Raw genomic sequence first — 20,655 nt, forward strand, 5'->3', positions numbered from 1 at the left:
CAGTTTATGAAACCTGGAACGTGTTCTACAAATGTAAATATGCCTTTCTAAGAATTTTATTCCACATTGATCTGTGTTTTGTGCTAAATAGTATGTAAGTTTTTGGTGTAAAACAAAGAAATATTTTCAATAGGTAACAAGTTTAGCAAATAGTGGGATTTCTTGCATTAAAATATTATTTTGAATTTCTGGAGGAACAACTACATTCTAGGAGGGTAATTGCGTAATAATGGTTGTGGTATTACCCGTTCCATTGTCTGATTCACTTTTACTGCTGTTACATATTATTGAACTCAAAATATTTTATAACTTGACTACTATCTGGTAAGTTAGCATCTGAATAAAAATTATGTGGATAAAGATATATTCATTTTTGCCTTTTGTAATATTGGAAATTTCAGGCTCATTGAATGTGTCAATTAGACTTATTAATAACACATATTTACACGCGCATGCATGCACACACACACACACAAAACCTTTTTTAAATCAGAAATACTCAAAAAATTAATAAACAAAATAAGTGGACATTTACAGTTTGCAATAAAGGTAGCAGCTGTGTCAAATGAAGTCAGCAAGATTTTATCGTCAAATAAGTATTTCTAAAAGAAGAGGTAATACATTTTCCAAAACTTTAACAATTTTCAAATGCATTTTCCTGAAAGACATGTATTAAAAATCTTTCTGTTATAGAATGTTGTTTCCATATTAAAAGTAGTTTGTTAGAATCCTAATTAAATAGTATACAGCAGTTTGCTACACAATTTTTCATTGCTGCTGTTGAGGTGTAGTAACTCAACTTGTACTGGTTTTGGAGTTAATGTCAGTTAATAGTAAAAGATAAATTAATAATTTTACTAATTCTTTTATGCTTCTTCAGGAAGTTTGTTACAGTGAATCGATGAAATAGACTTATGTTTATTATGTGCGTGTTTAACTGGCGGTGATGTATATTCTAAAGACTAGTTAGTAGAATCCTAATCACATATGGATTAAAGATGGTGGTATTCCTTATCCACCTTTTATAAAGATATTATAATTAGATTGTAATTCCATTCTATGGAATAACCAATTCTGTTTTGATCTCTTACAAAATTTATTGAAGAAACAAAGTGACCTGATGAAATAAACTTAAATAATAAAATAAAGTAATATTACAATCGGGAAATTTTTTAAAATGAGTTTAAACATTTTCAAATGAAAACTAACTTTATTTAGTAGTTCTATATAGATAAAGTTGTAAAATTATAATGTTGCTTACCTTTAACAACATAATAATCGGATATATAATTAATTGATTTAATTCAAACAAGTAATTTATATATAGTAATATGGGTGAACAAGAATACTATTAATACCTATGTAATCTATAATTTTTCTTTTTGAGTAGAGAGTATAGGTAAAAAAAGTCTATAAAAATATTGAATTGGATATAATATGATGGTCAATGTATGATAAATGAAAAACATTACAATAATTAATTGAAATTTAATTATAAGCTTGCTAAACAATAATACTGTTGTTCATAAGAGACTTTGGTCCATCTATAATCATTGTATCTCACCTTAACCTCCATGTAATGGGTACACCCACATTTTACTAACAATTTTGGGAGTATTTGTACATCCATTATATGGGTGTGTACAGTTTTTGCTTTTGTTGTAACAAGAAAACTATTTTAAAGCCTAAATGTAATGTAAACTATTTTAAAGTAAATGTAACCTACTAAAATTGTTGTTTTTAAGTCAACTGTTAAATTGTTTAAGTGATACAAGAGATTTTCTCTGGGTTTCTTCAGTAAGGTTTATAGGTTTACATGAATATTTTTTCTGTTTTATACTTTTACCTTTGGAAAGGGAAATAGAAGTACAGTGATCATAATAAAAATTATGTTTTTCATGTTAAGTTAAAATCATAAAAATTATTTAGTTTAATATATGTATAGATAATAAATAATTATTTAAACATTTAGTATTAATAACATAGCAGTAGTTAAATATTGTATTAGTTAAAAGGTATTGTACTTGACTAAATATTGTGTATATTTTTTTGGAACTAATTACTGCTATAAGTTAGGAGCAACTATATTTGAAGTCTAAAGAGAAGTAACAATTTTTTTAAGCCAACAACGTTTATTTATACACAAACGTGCATTATAAATATTACAGGTCTAATAAAACTATACCCGGTGCATAATGAAACATCAAAGTTCTGTTGTTTTTTTCCATTACAGTGTGATAATAGGAGTTGGTATAAAGTTTTGGGTAACTATATTAATCTTTTGAGTTTGGATGGATGAAAGGTAGTAATGTATTTTTATAGATTTTATATTGCTACATTGAATTTTTATTATTCTAGTCAAGAGTGATTTATATATGATTTTTTCTTTTTATAGTTTATATTTATTATGTTTTTATTTGTTTTAATTTATCATCAAATGGTTCAACTCAGTTTATTATATTAAAAGTATTTTCTGAACACATAAGGCTTCAGGGATGTATGATAATGGGGTTAGGTAGGTAAAGGCCTCTTATTACTGTTGTAAAATTTAGAACTGAATGTTTGTTTTAAAACAGAATGAATATTCAGAAAGTTATCAGTTCTATGATTTTGTTGTCTCTAATAACAAAGTTTGAATTTTGTATTTAGAAATTTAGTAGTGTATATAGTCAACTGTTTAAAAACCTAAAATGCCACTGCATTAAAGCTTAGAGATTGATTTATTGTTACAATTTCAGCAACCAGTGTGTCCAAGATAGAACTTTTTATTTTAACCTTGAAAATCCATTTTAGTTTTGAATTGAGCAGCGTAAAAGTCAACAAACATGATTTTATGTAGGAAGACAGTAATTCAGTGAAATGCTTTTTTTCTTGCATTTTTCAGTATTATGTTTCATCCATCACTACATTGATTTTTTTTTATAACACTTGTTTTATGGTTACCATTCATTCATTCAATATGTATTCTCTTTCAGCTTTTATTTCTTTCTTGGTGCAAGAGAGTGTAATAAACCAAGCAGATTCCTTAAAAAAATAAAATTCAAATCCTCCTTGTTTCATTTATACACATAGATGCTAATATATAATATACTTATATACTAGCATCTCCATCGTGACTTCGTCCATGATGGATGGTTACTTGTATTTCCCTTCGCAAACCCCCTCCCTCACTGAGCTCATTAAACCCATTTTATATGAGTAATAATAATAAATAAAAATTAAACTCTGTTCAATAAACATATCAGTGTATTGTAATTTCTTCAGAGCAACAGTTTGGTCAGTATAAGACACACTAATTAGTTTTAGATTTCTAGTTGTGGCTTTGCTCACAAAATATATAATCAGAATTACTAATATAAATTACCTTCAAAATGTTGTCAAATCTTTTAAAGATTTATTCAATAGCAATAGCAAAAAACTGTAAAAATGTAAAAAAACAATTTGTTTTTTTACCCCTTAAAATATTAAATTCAAAAAACCTCAAAATGGTTTTTAGATATTTATCTGAACAGTATTAGCAAGCAAAAATCAAATGAATATCTCAAGTATAGTCGGAAATGGGGAAAATCTGCAATCATTGTTAGAAAAGTTTACCCTTTTTCACCCCTTTAGACTCAAAATTACAAAAATTTAAAAATTATTTTTTAGGTATTCATATGAAGATTACTCACACCAGTAATCAAGTTGATATCTTCATTTCTTACTGAGAAATTTAAAAAAAAAAATTGTAAATTTCATTGTTATGAAAGGGACACACGGAAAGTCAATGTTTGGTTAGGACATGGTGTTGGTCTGTTTTTTCATGGAGCTTTCTGTGGCTGGACACACATACCTTGACATGCTTGAGAACTTTGTTCAGATTCCTGCATGCTTTTGTTTCAAATAAGATAGTGCTTCGTCATACTTTCATCGATATGTTATGTTCTTGAACAACATTCTTCCTGGATGTTGGATCGGATGAGGAGGTTCCACTGCATGGCCATCTAGATCTCCAGATATCACTACTTTAGACCTTTTTTGCCTGGGGATTTATTGAAAGTTGTGTGTACCAAAGAGGAGTTCATGATTTGGATTATGCAAAACTGAGAACTGTTGAAACTGGTGATTAATGACACTGCAGATGCTCTTAAAAACCTGGCAAGAGTTAGTTTATTGTCTAGACGTCTGCCAAGCTACAAAAGGTGCACACATTGAACTTGACTAACCTACATTAAAACTTTGTGAGATGCTGTATTAATTAAAAAAACAGCTATTAAATTAAATTATATTAACTGACAATATAAGCTGTTACTTTTGGATAGCTTTAGCCCTGACACACTGTCTGTAGATAACATTAACTATTATGACCCAAACACACTCATATTATCGGTTCACTTGAAACTGATTATTTTATTACTTTTAGAGGTAAATGAAGATTGTATATAGAAGAAATAGAACTGGTAAAAACTATCAACATACCAACATACACAGTTTGCAGCAAAAAAATTTCACAGAGCAACACTGACAGTTTAAAAACCAAACTCGATTAACTGTGACACATTTCTATTTGTGTGATGATTGAATATCAATATTCCAATACATTAGCAGAATTGTATTTGAAGATAATATATTGCTATTATTATTCTTTTGTTACTAGGGCAAAGCAAAAGATATCTAAACCTTTAAAAAACTTAATTTGCTTATAATATACAACTAGATTAGATTGTTTTCTGTTGGCATATATTTTTTTATTATAATTCATGTTATATACAACAGCAGTTATTTTACTACAGTGGTCTCTGTAATGTTTTTCTTCTGATGATTAATGATTTTGTTTCAGAGAAGTCAATAATTCAACTCAGCAAAATGCAGATGATTCTGGTGATTGGAGCATTGAAAAGATTGATGGGGACAACCCTCCTACTGAAACTGGTGAACAGAAGTAAGTGATAAAACACAATTTTATGTGTTTGGAGTTAGTTCTTAAATTCTATAATTAGGTATTAAATATAGATTTTATTATATGGGTTACATTTTAATAAATAATTTTTTTATTTTAGTTTTCGGTCGCACAGTATCAGAATTTTATGCGATTTTTCCAGCCTATTGTAAAGCTTTTATAACTACATGCAGTAGAATGCAAATTAATCCGAACCCAGGTAATTTTTTGTTTACCTCATATGTTGTGGCTCCACTGCTGGACCACATCCATTCTTAAGTTGTCTGTGTAATGTCAGGTTATTGTTCTTTGGTTATTAAGCAATTTTCATGCTATAAATAGGGTTTTGTTAAAGTTTTATTCCATTTTTTTATTACAAAATAATCTTTTTGTATTTTTTGTTCTGTTTGTCGTGAATATATAATAATGTACATAACTCCAAAAAAGCATTCAAAAATTGTTTCTCTTTCTCAGAATGCTATTTTAAAATAATTTAAAGAAACTGATTCTTTTTCACCACAAAGGAAAGTCAAATGTGGCCATAAAAGAAAACTTGCTTTACAACATAGAATTGGCTATTGAGAAAAAGTAAATGTTATTCAAAGTTATCTGCTGTGGACTTGAATTGAGACTTAGCAGCTAGTGGAACAGATTTACATGTGACAACAGTTAGATGCTGACTTCTTATAGCTGGATGGAAAGCTCATCAGCCAGTTAAAAACAGATTTTAACACCAGCAATGTGCAAATAACATTCTTGTGGGCCAAAGCATATACTAACTGGACCAAAGAACACTTGTAAAATGTTGTTTTCTGACAATTACATTTTTTGTTCAGGGGCAAATGATTCCATACGTTAAAAAAATATCAGATGAAAATACATCACCAGCTCATATCAAACAATCAGTTAAACAACCCCAGAAAAAAATGTTTTTGGGCTGTCTCACATTTGAAGGCACTTGTTCATTGTTTCCAGTAGATGGTATATTGAAAAATGATAGATCAAGAATCTGAAGGAAATGGTTGTTACAAATTCCTACAAGGCAGTGGAGGGTGCGATAAAGATTTGGTGCAATGTTATACTGCCAAAAATGTGGAAAAAGTTTTGAAGATGAAACATTAAGTGCTCCGCTGGCCAGGCAACTCCCTAGACTTAAACTCAATTAAAAATCATTAGGTAATAGTCAAAAAATGACTCAAAACTGAATTATACCACAAAAATTGACATCATTAAAGCAATATTGGTATGGTTTCATGAAGTAATAAAAAAGTACTACACTTCTTGAATCGATGCCAAATCGTTTATGTGAAGTTAAGAATAAGGAAGACATATTAATTATAAGATATTCACAAATTATAAAGGTATGTTTTTTTTCTAAATAAAGTTGCTTTTTATTAAATAACACCTATGTTTGGATTAATTTGTATGCTGCTGTATATATTTTTTAATACTTCTTTATTAAACTTAATCTTAGGAATTACACTTTTCTCTAAGTATCCTTAAAGAGGTGAAAATTTACACCTACTTGAAAATATGATCCTTGTGACTCGACACACTCTGCTCAGCTCCCCTTTCTTGTTCAAAACATTTCTTGAAGTTATATTGTTGAATGATTTTAAGCTCTTATCTTAGTGTTTTTCATAGTTTTCTCTGCTTTCATATTTTAAGCATTTAAATGATTTTTTCAGGTCAAGTAAGCTACCAGAAACGTCTGGGGGTTCATATCTAGAGGTAATTTGCCCAGTGAATCTGGAGAATTTATTATTTAATTGAAAAGTTTTTCTCCAGATTTGATGAATGGATGAGAGATGATATCATAATGAAGTTTGTAACATAGTTACCACAGGTGTGGTCTTTGTATTAAATAAAATACAAAGAGAATGGAGAACTTAGTTTAACATATTGGAAGCACAATATCAACTTCACAATTAACACAAAATTTAGAATATAGCTGTGTGTGTGTTTTAATGCATAGTACATGTTAAGGTGTGAATTTGAAGTCTACACTTGCTGTACAGAGGATCAATAAATGATTCTTTTATTTACTCTTAATTAATATAAATAGTCACTTATTTAAGCTACTCTTAATTAATGTTTCCATTTCTCAAATTTTATTTTACATATCTAGACTTCTGGATAGCTTTCTGTCCATTGTTTGTAGACAGATTATTGCAAGTCTTTTTTTATTCTAAAGACAGGTTTTATACAGTTAAGTTTAATTTGAAATAATAGTACATCATTTAAAAAAAAAAAAAAACAGTAATTGAAACAATGATTTATGAATTTATTTGTGTATCTTATGTTAATCTGTGGTATAGGAAAATTGGTATAATGTGTACTGGCACGTCTAGATATATTTTCGTAATAAGGTAATGGACATGAAATAATATTTTATTTTAAAATTAGTATAACTTTGTATAAAATTATGGTGCATGGAAAGAAAAATATTCATTTAGAAAAATTTACAAATGAAAATATGCAAAACATTTCTGCAACAAGAACTCGTATAATACTATAAAAAATGTTTGATGTGTTTTGCCTCTATTGTTTAAGCTAAATAAGTCACATTTACCAATTAAACATATACAATTAGAGATTTATGAATTTTTAATAATTGCTTTCACCCCATTTATACAGAAAAAGTTCTGAAATGTTACCTTAGATTAAAAAGATAGTATTATCAGTTGATAAGAGATGATATTTGCAATATTCCAAAATTAATCTTACTTTTAAACATTGGCAAGTGAATAATTTATTGCAGAAGTAAATATTTTAAATATTATACCATAGGGATAGCAGAATTGTATGCCTTTGTGTTTACTTGCCTTGCACATTGCTTCTGTTTTGAAAAATATGTATCTGTACATCTGTTTACTTTTGAATATAAGAACACGTGAAACTTGTGATTTTTTTATAAGAATTAATGAGATGTATTATATAAATAGTTTCGACCTAAATTAAATCTCCATTTTTATAATGGAACAATTAAAAAAAAAAATTAAGTAGGACAAATGATACTTTTCTCTTAAGGGTGGTGGGGATGTCCTGTGTTAATACTAAAGTACCAAACAGATTTTTGTGAAATATAATTTACTTTCAATAGCTCTGATTTCAAAAGAAATTAAAAATAAATAGAAACTGTAAAGCCTCACTAATTATGACTTTTACCTCAACTTTATTATTTAATAGTTTTTGAACAGTAGGTCTTACATTATACGTAATTCTTACTAATTTCTATGTTGTAAAATCTTGTATTGTTTTAAACAATTTTTATTTTTTAGCATTTAGTAATTCTTGTCTGTGCTTTGTGATATCAGAATGTTCATGAACTGTACTTGCAGTGACAATATTATACAGGATGCTGGAATTCATTACTCAGGTCTATCAGTTTGCCAAATGGGATTGAATTGTGTACACATGCTCAATTTAGAGATACAATTTTATAACATTGTGTTATTACTCTTCTTTGTAGTGGCCAATGATTTTGAACATTAGTCCTCCACAAAATTTTTGTGAAACTGGGTAAATTGGCTTTCTGATTGCTCATGAGTTTTTTTTAAGGAAGATTCATTCATATTGAATGCAGGATTTTGTGTGGTGTGCTTGTTTCAAGGTCTGCAGTATGTCGCTTGAAGGTAATCAATCTAGGTGACCTTCCACAACCAGAACACCAGAAAATGTGGAGAAAACTCAAAACATCTTCCACAAATATCAACACAGAATAACCCACAAATTGTGTGACATAGTTGGGATTTATTGTGGAATCTGCCAAGATAGTTAACAGAAAATTAAAACATGCATTGTGTTACTGTAAAGTTTGTTCCTCAGCTCTTGTCACTTTACAAAAGCAACAGTGTGTTGACGTATGTCATGAGTCTTTTGACATGGCTATCTCTAATAACTACAGATAAAAGTTGGGTTTACAGCTATGATTCGGAGGTAAAAGAATGGTTTCTAAGACCAAAGAGCAATGTTAGGCCAGAAGTCAACAGTTCTTGTCAAAGGAATTGTTCACAAAGATGTTTTTCCTGCTTATGTTACGGTGAATTCTGGCAATTTTGATGTTTTGAGGTGCTTAAGATTAGTGGGGAGAAAAAGTCCTGAATTGAGGATAAAATAAAATTGGTTATTGAACCATGACAGTGCACCCACTTGCTCTTCCATCAAAAAGATGAAGTTTTTTGAGGAAGAACTGTACAGTAGTCTTCTCACACCTTCCACTATATCCAGATCTAGTTCCCTGTGACTTGTGATATGTTTACAAAGTAAAATTGAAATTGAAAGGCCCCCCCCATTTTTTAATATCTTAGAAAACGTCTGAAAAAGTCTCTTACTGGTGGATTTTGCTCTGATCTTCTCGAGGCATAGAAGAAATGTGGTTAAATCAATGTGTATACTTACAAGGCATGTATTTTGAAGGGGACAGCAGATATTTGTGTATAAAAAAAAAGTGTTCACAAAATTTATTTTTAAGGCTTAGTCTGGGTCTAGTAGTGGATGCGTTTTTCCAAATCAGCTGATTTTGAAGTTGAGAGTTCCAGCATTCAAGTCCTAGTAAAGGCAGTTACTTTTATACAAATTTAAATACTAGATTGTGGATACCGGTGTTCTTTGGTGGTTGGGTTTCAATTAACCACTCATCTCAGGAATGATCAAACTGAGACTGTACAAGACTACACTTCAATTACACTCGTACATATCATCCTCATTCATCCTCTGAAGTAATACCTGAACGGTAATTTCCGGAGGTTAAATAGGAAAAAAAAGCTTAGTCTGGGAAATTTTCCATTCCTCATTATTGTATAATGTTCACTTAAAGTAATGTATATCATATTCTAATTGTATTAATTAATTTTTTTTTTTGTTTTATGGCCATCATGGGACCACTTTAGTCAGTTATAAGGAGGATTTTTAGTCCTATTTTTCCAATATTTCTTCATCGTTACAGACCGTTCCTGCCTTTCCCTCTCTGAAATCACCTTCCCTTCCTGTTTAGTTATTCTTGGTTGTAATATACTTTGTTTCTTTTTCAGTTTCTTAATTTCATTTGTTTTTGTCTTAAATATTTTATTGTTATTTCAAGTTCTTTCAAACCTTCCTTAATTTCCATGATCCATTTTATGTTATATTTACTATCTTAGAGTTTTTCTATAATTCATCTTACCAATCTCTTCCCAGGTGTTCAGATTTTAAGTGTCCTAAGAATGAAATACTTTTTTTCTCATCGTACTGGTTATAGGTTCTAATTCTTTATATTCTGCTTCATTGGAGAGAATTCTCCATTGTCTTATCTTTCTGATATTTTTTTATTAATGCATGTTTGTGTGATCCTTCTCTCAATTTCCAGGATTCTGTCTATTGTCACTAAGAGTTGTTTTAAAGAGAGTTTCACTTTCATTTGCTATATTTCAGTTGGATCACAGTTTTGTAACTATGGAGAGATGTTTTTTATTGTACATGTTTTTGGTGAGTTTTTGTGTGTTAGTTTTGACTGTTGTTTTTGTGTAGGTTTTTCATCTAAATTGTAAGTGATAATTTCAACTAAATATTTAAGCTATTGACAATTTTTATTTTCTGGTCATCTATTGTGGTTTTATTTGCCAATGGGGGGTTGGTTAGCAATATTTCTTTTTCAAAGGATATTCTCTGCCAATATTTTGCGCTATATTTTATAACATTTTATCTGTTTTTTTTTTTATTCTTGGAGATTGTTTGCTAGCAAAGCAAGGTCGTCTCAAATCCTAGACAGTTAAGATTTAGGTTTTCTTCTGTCATTCCTGTTTTGGCATTCTCTGGATTTTCTTGTACCACACCATTAATAAATTCTAAGGCGCAGTTGAATTGAAAAGAAAAAATTCCACCCCCCCTGCCGTAATCCGGTTTTTTATGGGAAATGGCTTAGAGAGTTCTTTAAATTTAAATTTTGTGTTCTTTAATGTTAATTTTATCATTCTAATTAATTTTGGATGTAGGCTGAAATTTCTCAGAATTTTTAACATTGATGGTCTATGAATGCAATTGTACACTTTCCTAAAATATATGAAGGTTATTTATTGCTGAAGATTTATTTAATTTTTTATAATAAGCCATTAGTAATTTCAACAGGATAATTTGTTCTGGGAAATTTCTCCAGGGTCTAAAACCCCCTTGATATTCTCCCAAATCATCTCCAAATCGATTTTTAATTCTATTATAAATTATTCTAGAGAGTATTTTATAAGTACAATCTAAGAGCAAGATCCCTCTGTAATTATCTGGATTGCTTTTTTCATATTTTTTGTGAAGTGGATGGATGACAGAAGTTATCCAATGATCCGGGAATTTTTCCATTAACTAAATTCTGGTTAATGCCAGGCGCAGAGAGGTTTGAACTGTGTCATCCAGTGTATTTCCTCATTTCTGTGAAAACTCCTCATTTCTTTCTTCATGACCCTCATGCCCAGTATTCCGTTGTAAATTTTGTAACCTTGTGATTTGAACAGTTCTTTGCTCATATTTCTCATTTCTTGTAAGCCAGCGATGAGGATTTTTTGACAATCTAATTGTTTGGTGAAGCTTTTTAATTTTCTGACGGTGATGTAATTTTTTGTTTTGTTTTAATTTTCTGTTGTGTTGTGGGTGATTCCAGGCACTCCCATCTGCCATTAACTTTCAGGTAGCTGCCCATCGAATCTGATGCAGCCTTTTCCCATTCTGTTTGTGGGCAGGACGGTGGAATTATTTTTCTAAAAGCCCTTTCCATGATTGACTTTCGAAGGTAGTCGGCCTTGAATAGAGCACACTCTTGGGTTACAATTCCTGCTGTTAGTCAGATAGTCAGAGGATTTCTAATTTAGTTAACTGCTTAGAAATCTTCAATTTTCCAGGGGCTATCCAGCCAAAGCACGTGGAGGCACGAATCAAAGATTAAGGTTAAGATATAAAGTTTGCAGGAAGGTTATTTTCAGTTCTGGAATCAATTTAATCCATTTTATTAATTTATTATTTAGTTTTAAATAATAGAAGTTTAAATATAAGTAGTTTTAATCACTGTACATTAAATAACCGTTTCGGTTGATCAATCATGCTGATGAAAAAAAACTAGCCACTTCTATAGATGGGGAAATAAGTTGTAGAAATTTATGGAGGTGATTATGAAAAATCAACATTCATTCATGATATTAAAAAAAGAAGGGAAATGTCCAAGAACATAATGAAAATTCTAAATTAAGTATTAAAAAAAAAATCTGTAATTGTTAATCATCCTAATTAGGAACAATGATTTTAGTTATTCTTGCTTTGTATTAACTAAAATAAATCAAGAGATAATAAAAAAAAAACATTTAAAATATTGTATGTATTTGATAGGTTAAATTAAATAAAAAAATACTAGCACAGCAATTTTAATTAAATTTTTTTGGAATTAATACTGGTTTAGTTTCTTTCTTAAAGATTGTTGAATAATTAATGCTTTCATATGCTTGAACCTTTTGTACTTGAATTGAAAATATTTTATCAGCTGTCAGTCTCCATGGAAGGACAAAAGAAATAATTTTGTTTAGAATACTGTTTAATTAAGAATTTAATTTCAGTAATCATACTGGTCTTGGTCTAAATTTTAGTATAATTTTTTAAATAACAGCAAACAGACTGTCTTAATATAAGTATAAGTAATAGGATATGCTGTAACTGAACTTTATTAATATTGTTTTATGAATTTTCAGTGTTTGCTGAGCACAAGTTATCTTGTTTTTAAGACCTTTTAAAGGAATTACTATCATTTATATTTCCATTGTTTTAATCCCCACACCAATTTTTTTTTAACTTTATTGCATTTCTCTTTACTTGAAAGATTAACTACTTATATATTTGTTATAGGGATAGTGAACCGGTTGGCACAAGTACTGAAAATGAAGAAACAGCTCCTCATGTTGAAGAAGAACAGAAGGAAATGACTCTTGATGAATACAGAGCACTAAAAGGAACTAGACAAAAACCACAGTATAATATCCGTAAGGCTGGTGAAGGAGAAGATCCATCTCAATGGAAAAAGATGTATGCACTTCAAAAGAAAAAGGAGGGAGATGAAGAAGAGGAAGAAGAAGAGGTATGAATTAAAAAAAAAATTAATGGTATCCATCATATTGGTTAATAGTTTTATGTGGGGTGACTTATCAGATTATATCCTACTTTTAAAGATAGAGGAGTAATTGTTGAGAAAAAACCAATACTTTCAAGACATGTACTGTTTGCTGTTACAAGAGATCAAATTTAAATGTGTAATTTTTAATTTCTGCCATAATGTATTTTACTTTGCTGGCATTTTTATTGGTATAGGACACTTGGCTACATGTTATATAGACATGAGACATAACATTGAAATCTTTATTTTGAAGTGGCAAGGTAGAATTATCCTTATTAGAATTGAATTATTTTATTGAAAGGTGACATTCCATAAATATTTTAAAGTTTAACAAAGAAATACATTGTTACATTTTCATAAATTAATTACTCTAAATTTATGAGATACCATTTTCATGGTAGTAATTGATTACACTCTTGCTGATAAATTTGAAGATTTATTAATAAAACTATTGTTTTACTCACTTCATAACAGCAGTAAAGTGATTGAAGATAATCTGAATTGATTTTCAAGTTTTTTTGTGTTAATTTGCAACTCCATGTCAAACACAGAAAAGTAATTGTAAAAATACGGCCTAAAACTGCCTAATATCTCATTTTTTCTCTGTCTGCCTAATTTAGAATCTTTGAAACATCTTTTCAGTTATTTCAGACAGAATGTTAAAAATGAAAAAAAAACTGGTATGTGGAAATTATAAATTTAAATTCATTATTACATTTTTTATAAAACATTTTTCTTTACATATTTTTTACTATGTTCTTTTCTTAAACTTGATTTCTTTACAAAATTCCAGATATGAAGCAAACTTTTTTCAGCAATATGTCAACTAAAATATCTTCTCCTATATGTTTAATGTATGGGAAGTACTTTACCTTTGAACAAGTTATGTAGGTCGTTCAGAAAGTAAGAACACTTGCGCATTGCATGTGCGCAGCTTCACTCACAATGGGTCAAGGCCAGCTGGTCTCAATTGTTTTGCTAGCGTTGTATGAAATTTTGTAGCTGTACTCTGACATGGAATGATTTTGCAGATGTCTATAATGAATAAAAAAATTGAAAATCCCGCTGACTGAGATATGATCAATCATAGTTTTTTGAATGTCCAAGGTATTTGTGCTGTAGAAATTTATCATCAGATAACTGTCATATTTGGTGATATTATAATGAATGAAGGAAATATAAGGAAATAGCGTCGTTTATTTACGCCAGGGAGAACATCTATTCATGACTAGGAATGGTCAGGATGCCCTATTCTCAATACTGAACAGCTAAAAGAGCAGATCAACAGAAATGTTGCAGAGAACCAGTGTTCCACATAGATAAATTTAGTGAAATTTCTTGTATGTTAACGGTCTCTGTAATATAAAAGTGATGACAGCTGTTCATGAGTGGCTTAAGGGACTGGCACCTGACTTCTTTGACAACAGCATATGAAAACAAATACCACAATTTGACAAAGGCTTGAACTTAGGAGATGATTATGTGGAATAATAGCTTAAAAAAAGTAAGATTATGATGCATATATTATAGTTGAAAAAAATACAATAAATTTTTTAAAAAACAAAACTGTTTTTACTTTCTGCATGACCCTCATAGATTATTTATTACTTCTTCATTAGTTTTGATAACTGGTGAAAGCGTTACTTGTTGATTATTTCTAAAATAATGCACGTTGTACTTTTTTTTTCTGGCGGGCAGGAAGTAGAACATTAATACTGCACTAGATATATTAAGGTTGTAAATATTATGTAGCTCACAAAAAAATGTGCAATGAAAACTTCTCTGTTTTTGTTCCCATACTTAGTTCTTTAATTTTATGCACAATTGAAAAAACTCGTCTTATGCCATAGTCTTTCTTAGCATCCTAATGCGTATCATATAATAAATCATTTTTTTTCTGTTTTTCACATTTCATTTGGTAGTTTTCTATTTCTTGCTGGTAACATCTTTCCTTTACTTACTGTTGAACACTGAAATGTTTGATTTTTTTTGTAAATGGATTAATTTAATTATTAACTATATCCTTAATCCTATAACAAGCTACATGTGTATCCAAAGTTGGTTTTGCAACTGACCAAAGCCCCAAGAAGCAACCAATTATGTAATATGATCAAGTGACTTTGACTACAAGTACTTTCAGTACTTGAGTTATGAGTACAGCCAGTTTATGAATTTAGTTGAAAATAGTGATATATATACATATAAAGATAAGACTTGTGGAAGTTTGGCTTTAAATGTAATATTTTGTTGTGTTATACAACAAAATTTTATTAGTAAGTAAAGTACTGCTTGAAGACTATTATTCAGTTTAATTCTTTATATTATTTACCTCCATTGAGGAATCTATTTGTTTTTCTTGTCCTTTTAAAATGATATTCATGATATTTTTTTGCACTGAAAGAGAAAGCATTATATCTTGATATACATTTTCACAAATTCTTTTTATATAAATCTTACCCTAATATTAATTCTCTATACTAATTTAGTTATCTACCAGTCTTCTACTTGTAGGTTTTAAATCATGTTTAATATTAACATGTAGAATAATGACTTAGGTTTATTTGATAAGATTTTGCATAAAAGTTTGATTAAGAATAAAAATTGAATATGTTGCAGTATGAGTAAAAAAAAAAACCATTATAAAAAAATAAAATGAGGTTTGAATGATGTCATACAATAATGCCCTAGAAAAGTGCTTCAACATCAGGCTGCTCAAGAGGTATAGAACAAATCCTGTGTAGTCTCTTAACGGTTCTGCATGGAAGCATAAATTAATATATGCATATATGTTTGTCACAATACAAAATATGTAGTAATGTTTTAAAGATACCATTCTTTGTTTTTTTTGATGAGAAAGTGAACAAAATGTTTATACCATTAGAAAGAACAAGAAAAAACTACCATGTCAAAAGTTAAATTTTTTGCATCTCAGATTTGTGATGCAATAGACAGGGATTGTTATATGCGTAAGTCTGTTAATAATGTGCTTAAGTCTCTTACTATTTATATTTTTTGTAAAGTTTCAAGGTTTACCTTAAATTTGGCATGGCATGAGAAAACATTGTACGATGTCTTCAGAAAATAACCAAAATTTATTTTTTTAATCTTTAATGTTCTTTCATCAAAGTTAAATTTTAGTTTTGGAAATAAGAAAAAATCGCAAGGAGCCAGGTGTGGCAAGTAGGAAGGCTGAATGAAGGAGGACAGGACTGTCATTTGATTTTTGGCACACAACTGACTGTGCGGGTGCATTGTCATGGTGAAGGAACCATGAATTGTCTCGCCACAACTCTGGTCTCTTTTTGCGGATTTTTTCACATAACTGTTGTAAAAAACCCTGATAGTTTTCAGCTCATTGTTTTGCCTTGAGGCAAGAATTCAAAATGCACAATTCCATTAAAATTGAAAAAACAGAGAACATCACTTTGACATTGGATCGAGACTGACATGCTTTCGGGGCATGGAGATCCTTTGCCAATCCATTGTGTTGAACTTTTATCTCAATGTCGTAATCGTAAACCCATCTTTCATCTTTTGTTATCCTTTGCGTGAATGGGGTCATTCCATGTTAAATCAACAACGCCTACAACCTGACCAACTGGGATTTTCATGAAATTTGATATGAATTAACTGCTGATAGAGTTATGATAATATATTGAATTTCAAGTCTCTACCTTAAAAAACAGTTTTTTTAGTGCTCTTCAAATTTGCTGGACAATGGCAAATTTTGACTTAAAGCAGTAGTGTTAACGCAGCATAACTTTGTTATTTATTAAGTTAGAATAATAACCTTGGTCTCATTTTAAAGCTTATTTGTTGATGCTCTTTCATATGATACACAAATCTATGTTTACAAACATTTTTATTTTAAGTTCACCACCTTTGACCTTGAATTTCAGTAAAAAACATCTTCAATTTTTTAATAAATGTTATTCGTCATTATACTATGAAGCAATTGAGAAAATTTGAAACTGGGACTGCTTTGTAGTCCCAGTATAAAAAAAATAAAATGTGTACCAATGTTTTAGCAAAACTTCCTTTTTTAAAAATTTCTAAATAGTTTTATAACAAGACTGCAGTGAATATTAATTAAGTAAAAATGAAGTTGAAAATCATTACACTTATGCTTAAAAGTGAAATTAAGTTAATAATTTTAAGTAAAACAAGAAATTCCATCCAATTAAATGATCTAAAAAACTCAAGTGTTAAATATAATTATGTATAAAATATAATCCTCAATACTCACTTCTAATACAAGAAGCTACAATAATAGGAATAATAATTGTACGACTATTTAAAATATAATAATGCATGTCATTAAATAAGTGCAGTTATGTCATTTACAGTTTGGACATTTTGACTGTCTTAAAATCTTACACAATATTCAAAAAGTAAGGCAAATAAATAAAAATTTCAAATTAAAATTTTATACATTCTTAATTAACTGTTTCATTCTAGTAGCTGTTATTTTAAATAAATACTTTAATTTGTATTAATTTTAACAATAGCCTTTATAAAATTCATCAATAGCACTTTTATATTGATTATTGCTAATCTATTGATTAATTTTTCAAAGTAATGTTTCTGAATAAATTTTTTTTTATAATAATGATTTAATAAATGTAATCTAATATTTTCATTGGCTTTCAAGTATTGCTACTTAAAAATTATACCAATTACATTAATATTAAGTTAAATTTTAAAAGAGTTTTTATGTGCTTATTTGAAATACCTGATTATTTCGCTGTCAGTTTTTCATATGCCTGAGTAGCTTCCTTTTCAGATAATGTTTATGTACATTCAGTAGCAGTTTTCAGATTAACTTAGTTCTTCCTATTGAGATAATATTAGAATATCACTGTGTGCTTAAAATATAAGGAGATGGACCTTGAGGATGAAGAAAACTTACTTCACTTTTTGTCGATTCATTTGTAGATAATACACAAGCGAACCACCAAGCACCACTATAAATGCACATGACCAAAACCTTTTTTATATCAGAAATTTTTGGAAAACCAACTTCTGTTTTATGCAAAACTTTGTTGTTCATATTCTTCATTTTCAGAAATTTTTATTTTAAGATATCCTTTCCTGACTGGTAAAAAGCATGTGTGGAACTTTTGAGTACCTGGAATCATCACCACTTGTGCTAAACCAGGTGCTAAATACTTTTCTTCTTTCTGGTATTCTTCACTTAAAACAAATATGAAATTCATATTTTAATATTTGACTGAGCCCAATCATAAAGCTGAGCAACTGTTGTTATTTGATCTTGGTGTGGGCATTGTAAACTTGCTTTTGATGTTAATCTTTTAAGAGTACCACCAAGATCATCACATGCACTCTTGTTATGTGATACGGCAAAGAAGTGGCATTCCGCCTCAACACCAAATTCATATGATACGTTAAATTCACAAAATTTTTAAGATTTTTATATTGTGCTGTATTACTTTTTTTTAAAAAATAAATTAGTTTTTTTCTGAAAAAGGTGAACTGATACTGTGGTATGCTTAAGGCAGTCAGACATAACAACTAGATTATCATTTAAAGTGTCTGAAAATTCTTGGCTTTTAAAATAATTAGCGAAAGGATGAATTGTAGCCTGTTGATTGTTCCATTGAAACCCTTTGGCTTCATCTTGTAGCACAAATGAATAATTTTCAGCAAAGTCACATAAAGGGATAGAGATTCCCGATCCAATTACAGTTTTTAAAATTTTAAGAAGTTTGACTGCTGAGAAGCAATGAATGATGGTGAACCATAATTGATAATTTCTCAATAAAATCTGTGTTCTTCTCTACTGTTTCTAAACTTGAACGACCAGTTGATATCCATTTCCTAAAAGCTATTTTGTCTGCAAAATTTTCAACAAATATTGAATCTAAGATGTTTTTAAAATTGTCAGAATCTGGGTGATTCTTACACTCACCAACATAACAGATTTCTTGAAGTGGATTACAAATAATTTGTTCCACACAGTGTTTATAAGAAGTGAAATGATTGCTGCATTCTTTGATGAAATAATTTAATTTATATCCTTCAAATATGAGTTTCACATTCTGATGGATAACATATATACTATGAGTTCCACTGCCACCTGCTAAAACACAACTTTTAGGACATAAAGCAACAAAGGTAGAAAAACCAATTTTAATGCCTGTATGAGTTTCTTTAAACTGTTGATGTATCTCTTTTAGATTAGTCAGTACTAGTCTTTTTTGAAGTTGAATGTTTTCAAGGTGATTTGATTGTGACTGTCTTTTTTGCCTAGCATTACACGACTTGCATCATCATCTGATTTATAAAATGCCTGAATACATCAAACTATATTTTGCTCCAGACATTTTCCAGGTTTAGGGTTTGGTGATGACAGAATTCCTTGTTCTTTAACTAGTGTTTAGTCTGTCATAGCATGCAATTGGTAGTTTCTGCACCTTGCACTTTTTTGTTGCTCCAACTTCATGGAAGAAGAGTAAGAATTGTTATTATAAGACTTCTATCCATGTACAATTAAATTTTTCTTTCAACTACCAAGATTTTGCTATCAGGTTCTGCTTGAGATGAAGTCTCAGAGTTTTTACTAGCTACATGGAATGCTTTTCGCTCATTGTTGATTCAATTTTTGCAATTATTTTGGGATGATATGTTTTCTGTTGCAATCTTTTAGATTTTACAGGCGATTCCCCAATACTCACTAGACTCATTGAGCCTGTCTAATGCACAATTTATTTCATCATGAAGGGCTTGTTCACCATATTCTGCTTCTTCTGAAGATTTATGACCAATTGAGGCAAGTTTTTTCTGACTATCACAAATTATCCATCACTTTTCAAACTTAGATTTTTTTCTGTCATCTGTGGTAACACTTTTATTAAATTCTTAGTAACATTATTATGACGTGTTTCTTGAAATGTATTACAACATTTATTATTGTAAAAAGTTGTCATACTTCAAAAGATACCTAACTATAAAAAAACTATAAGTAACTACACCAGCACTTAGCAATCAATAAACGAACACTGAATGTCTTGACTTTAGGGCAGGCATATTTATGCAGTGCTCACGCTTTCTTACATAATGTTGTTCTACAGATAAATTATTTAAATAAATCTGATATTTTAGGTCAGTTTAATATTGTTTATACTAAAATACTGGACAAAGACTATGACTAAACTGATAATATAGTAAGCTTCAATACATTTTGTCTTTCAGTTTGTATTAATTACCCTGAGACATCGCATTGCATCATTTTTGTTCATTTGATTGAGTTGAGATATACTATTTCTTTATTGGTAGATAAAAAAATGAGCAACATATCAGCTTCTTTTTGCAAGACATTTTATTTGATTTTGCAAGTTCAGCCAACAAAAATTTAAGTATTTACCACCTCAAAACCCCACAAAAAAGATTTTTTTTATTAAAACATTGATATACATTTTATTTTTTTCATCTTCATCCCTATGCAGTCCCTTTCAAATTTGCACAGTTATTTTATAATGTAATGATGAATAAAATATATTTTTCATAAAAAAATTACACCTGTTTTTCTGAAATTCAAGGTCAAAAGTCAAAGGCAGTGACCTTGAAATAAAGATTTATGTAAGTATAGGCTTGT

The 20,655-nt window shown here is 29.5% G+C and overlaps 1 protein-coding gene across 2 annotated transcripts in view; it reads left to right on the forward strand.

The window, feature by feature from the left end:
* The window catches only part of LOC142323226 (uncharacterized), a 91,268-nt gene that overhangs the window by 49,995 nt on the left and 20,618 nt on the right, over window positions 1-20,655 (forward strand). For both annotated transcript variants that reach the window (XM_075362586.1, XM_075362587.1), the window contains 2 exons: window positions 4,820-4,921; window positions 12,776-13,004. In XM_075362586.1, the coding sequence (XP_075218701.1) occupies window positions 4,820-4,921; window positions 12,776-13,004 (331 nt within the window). The remainder of the gene's footprint in view (window positions 1-4,819; window positions 4,922-12,775; window positions 13,005-20,655) is intronic.

The sequence above is a fragment of the Lycorma delicatula genome, chromosome 4 (assembly GCF_047948215.1).
Source record: "Lycorma delicatula isolate Av1 chromosome 4, ASM4794821v1, whole genome shotgun sequence".
Taxonomy (NCBI): Eukaryota; Metazoa; Arthropoda; class Insecta; order Hemiptera; family Fulgoridae; genus Lycorma; species Lycorma delicatula.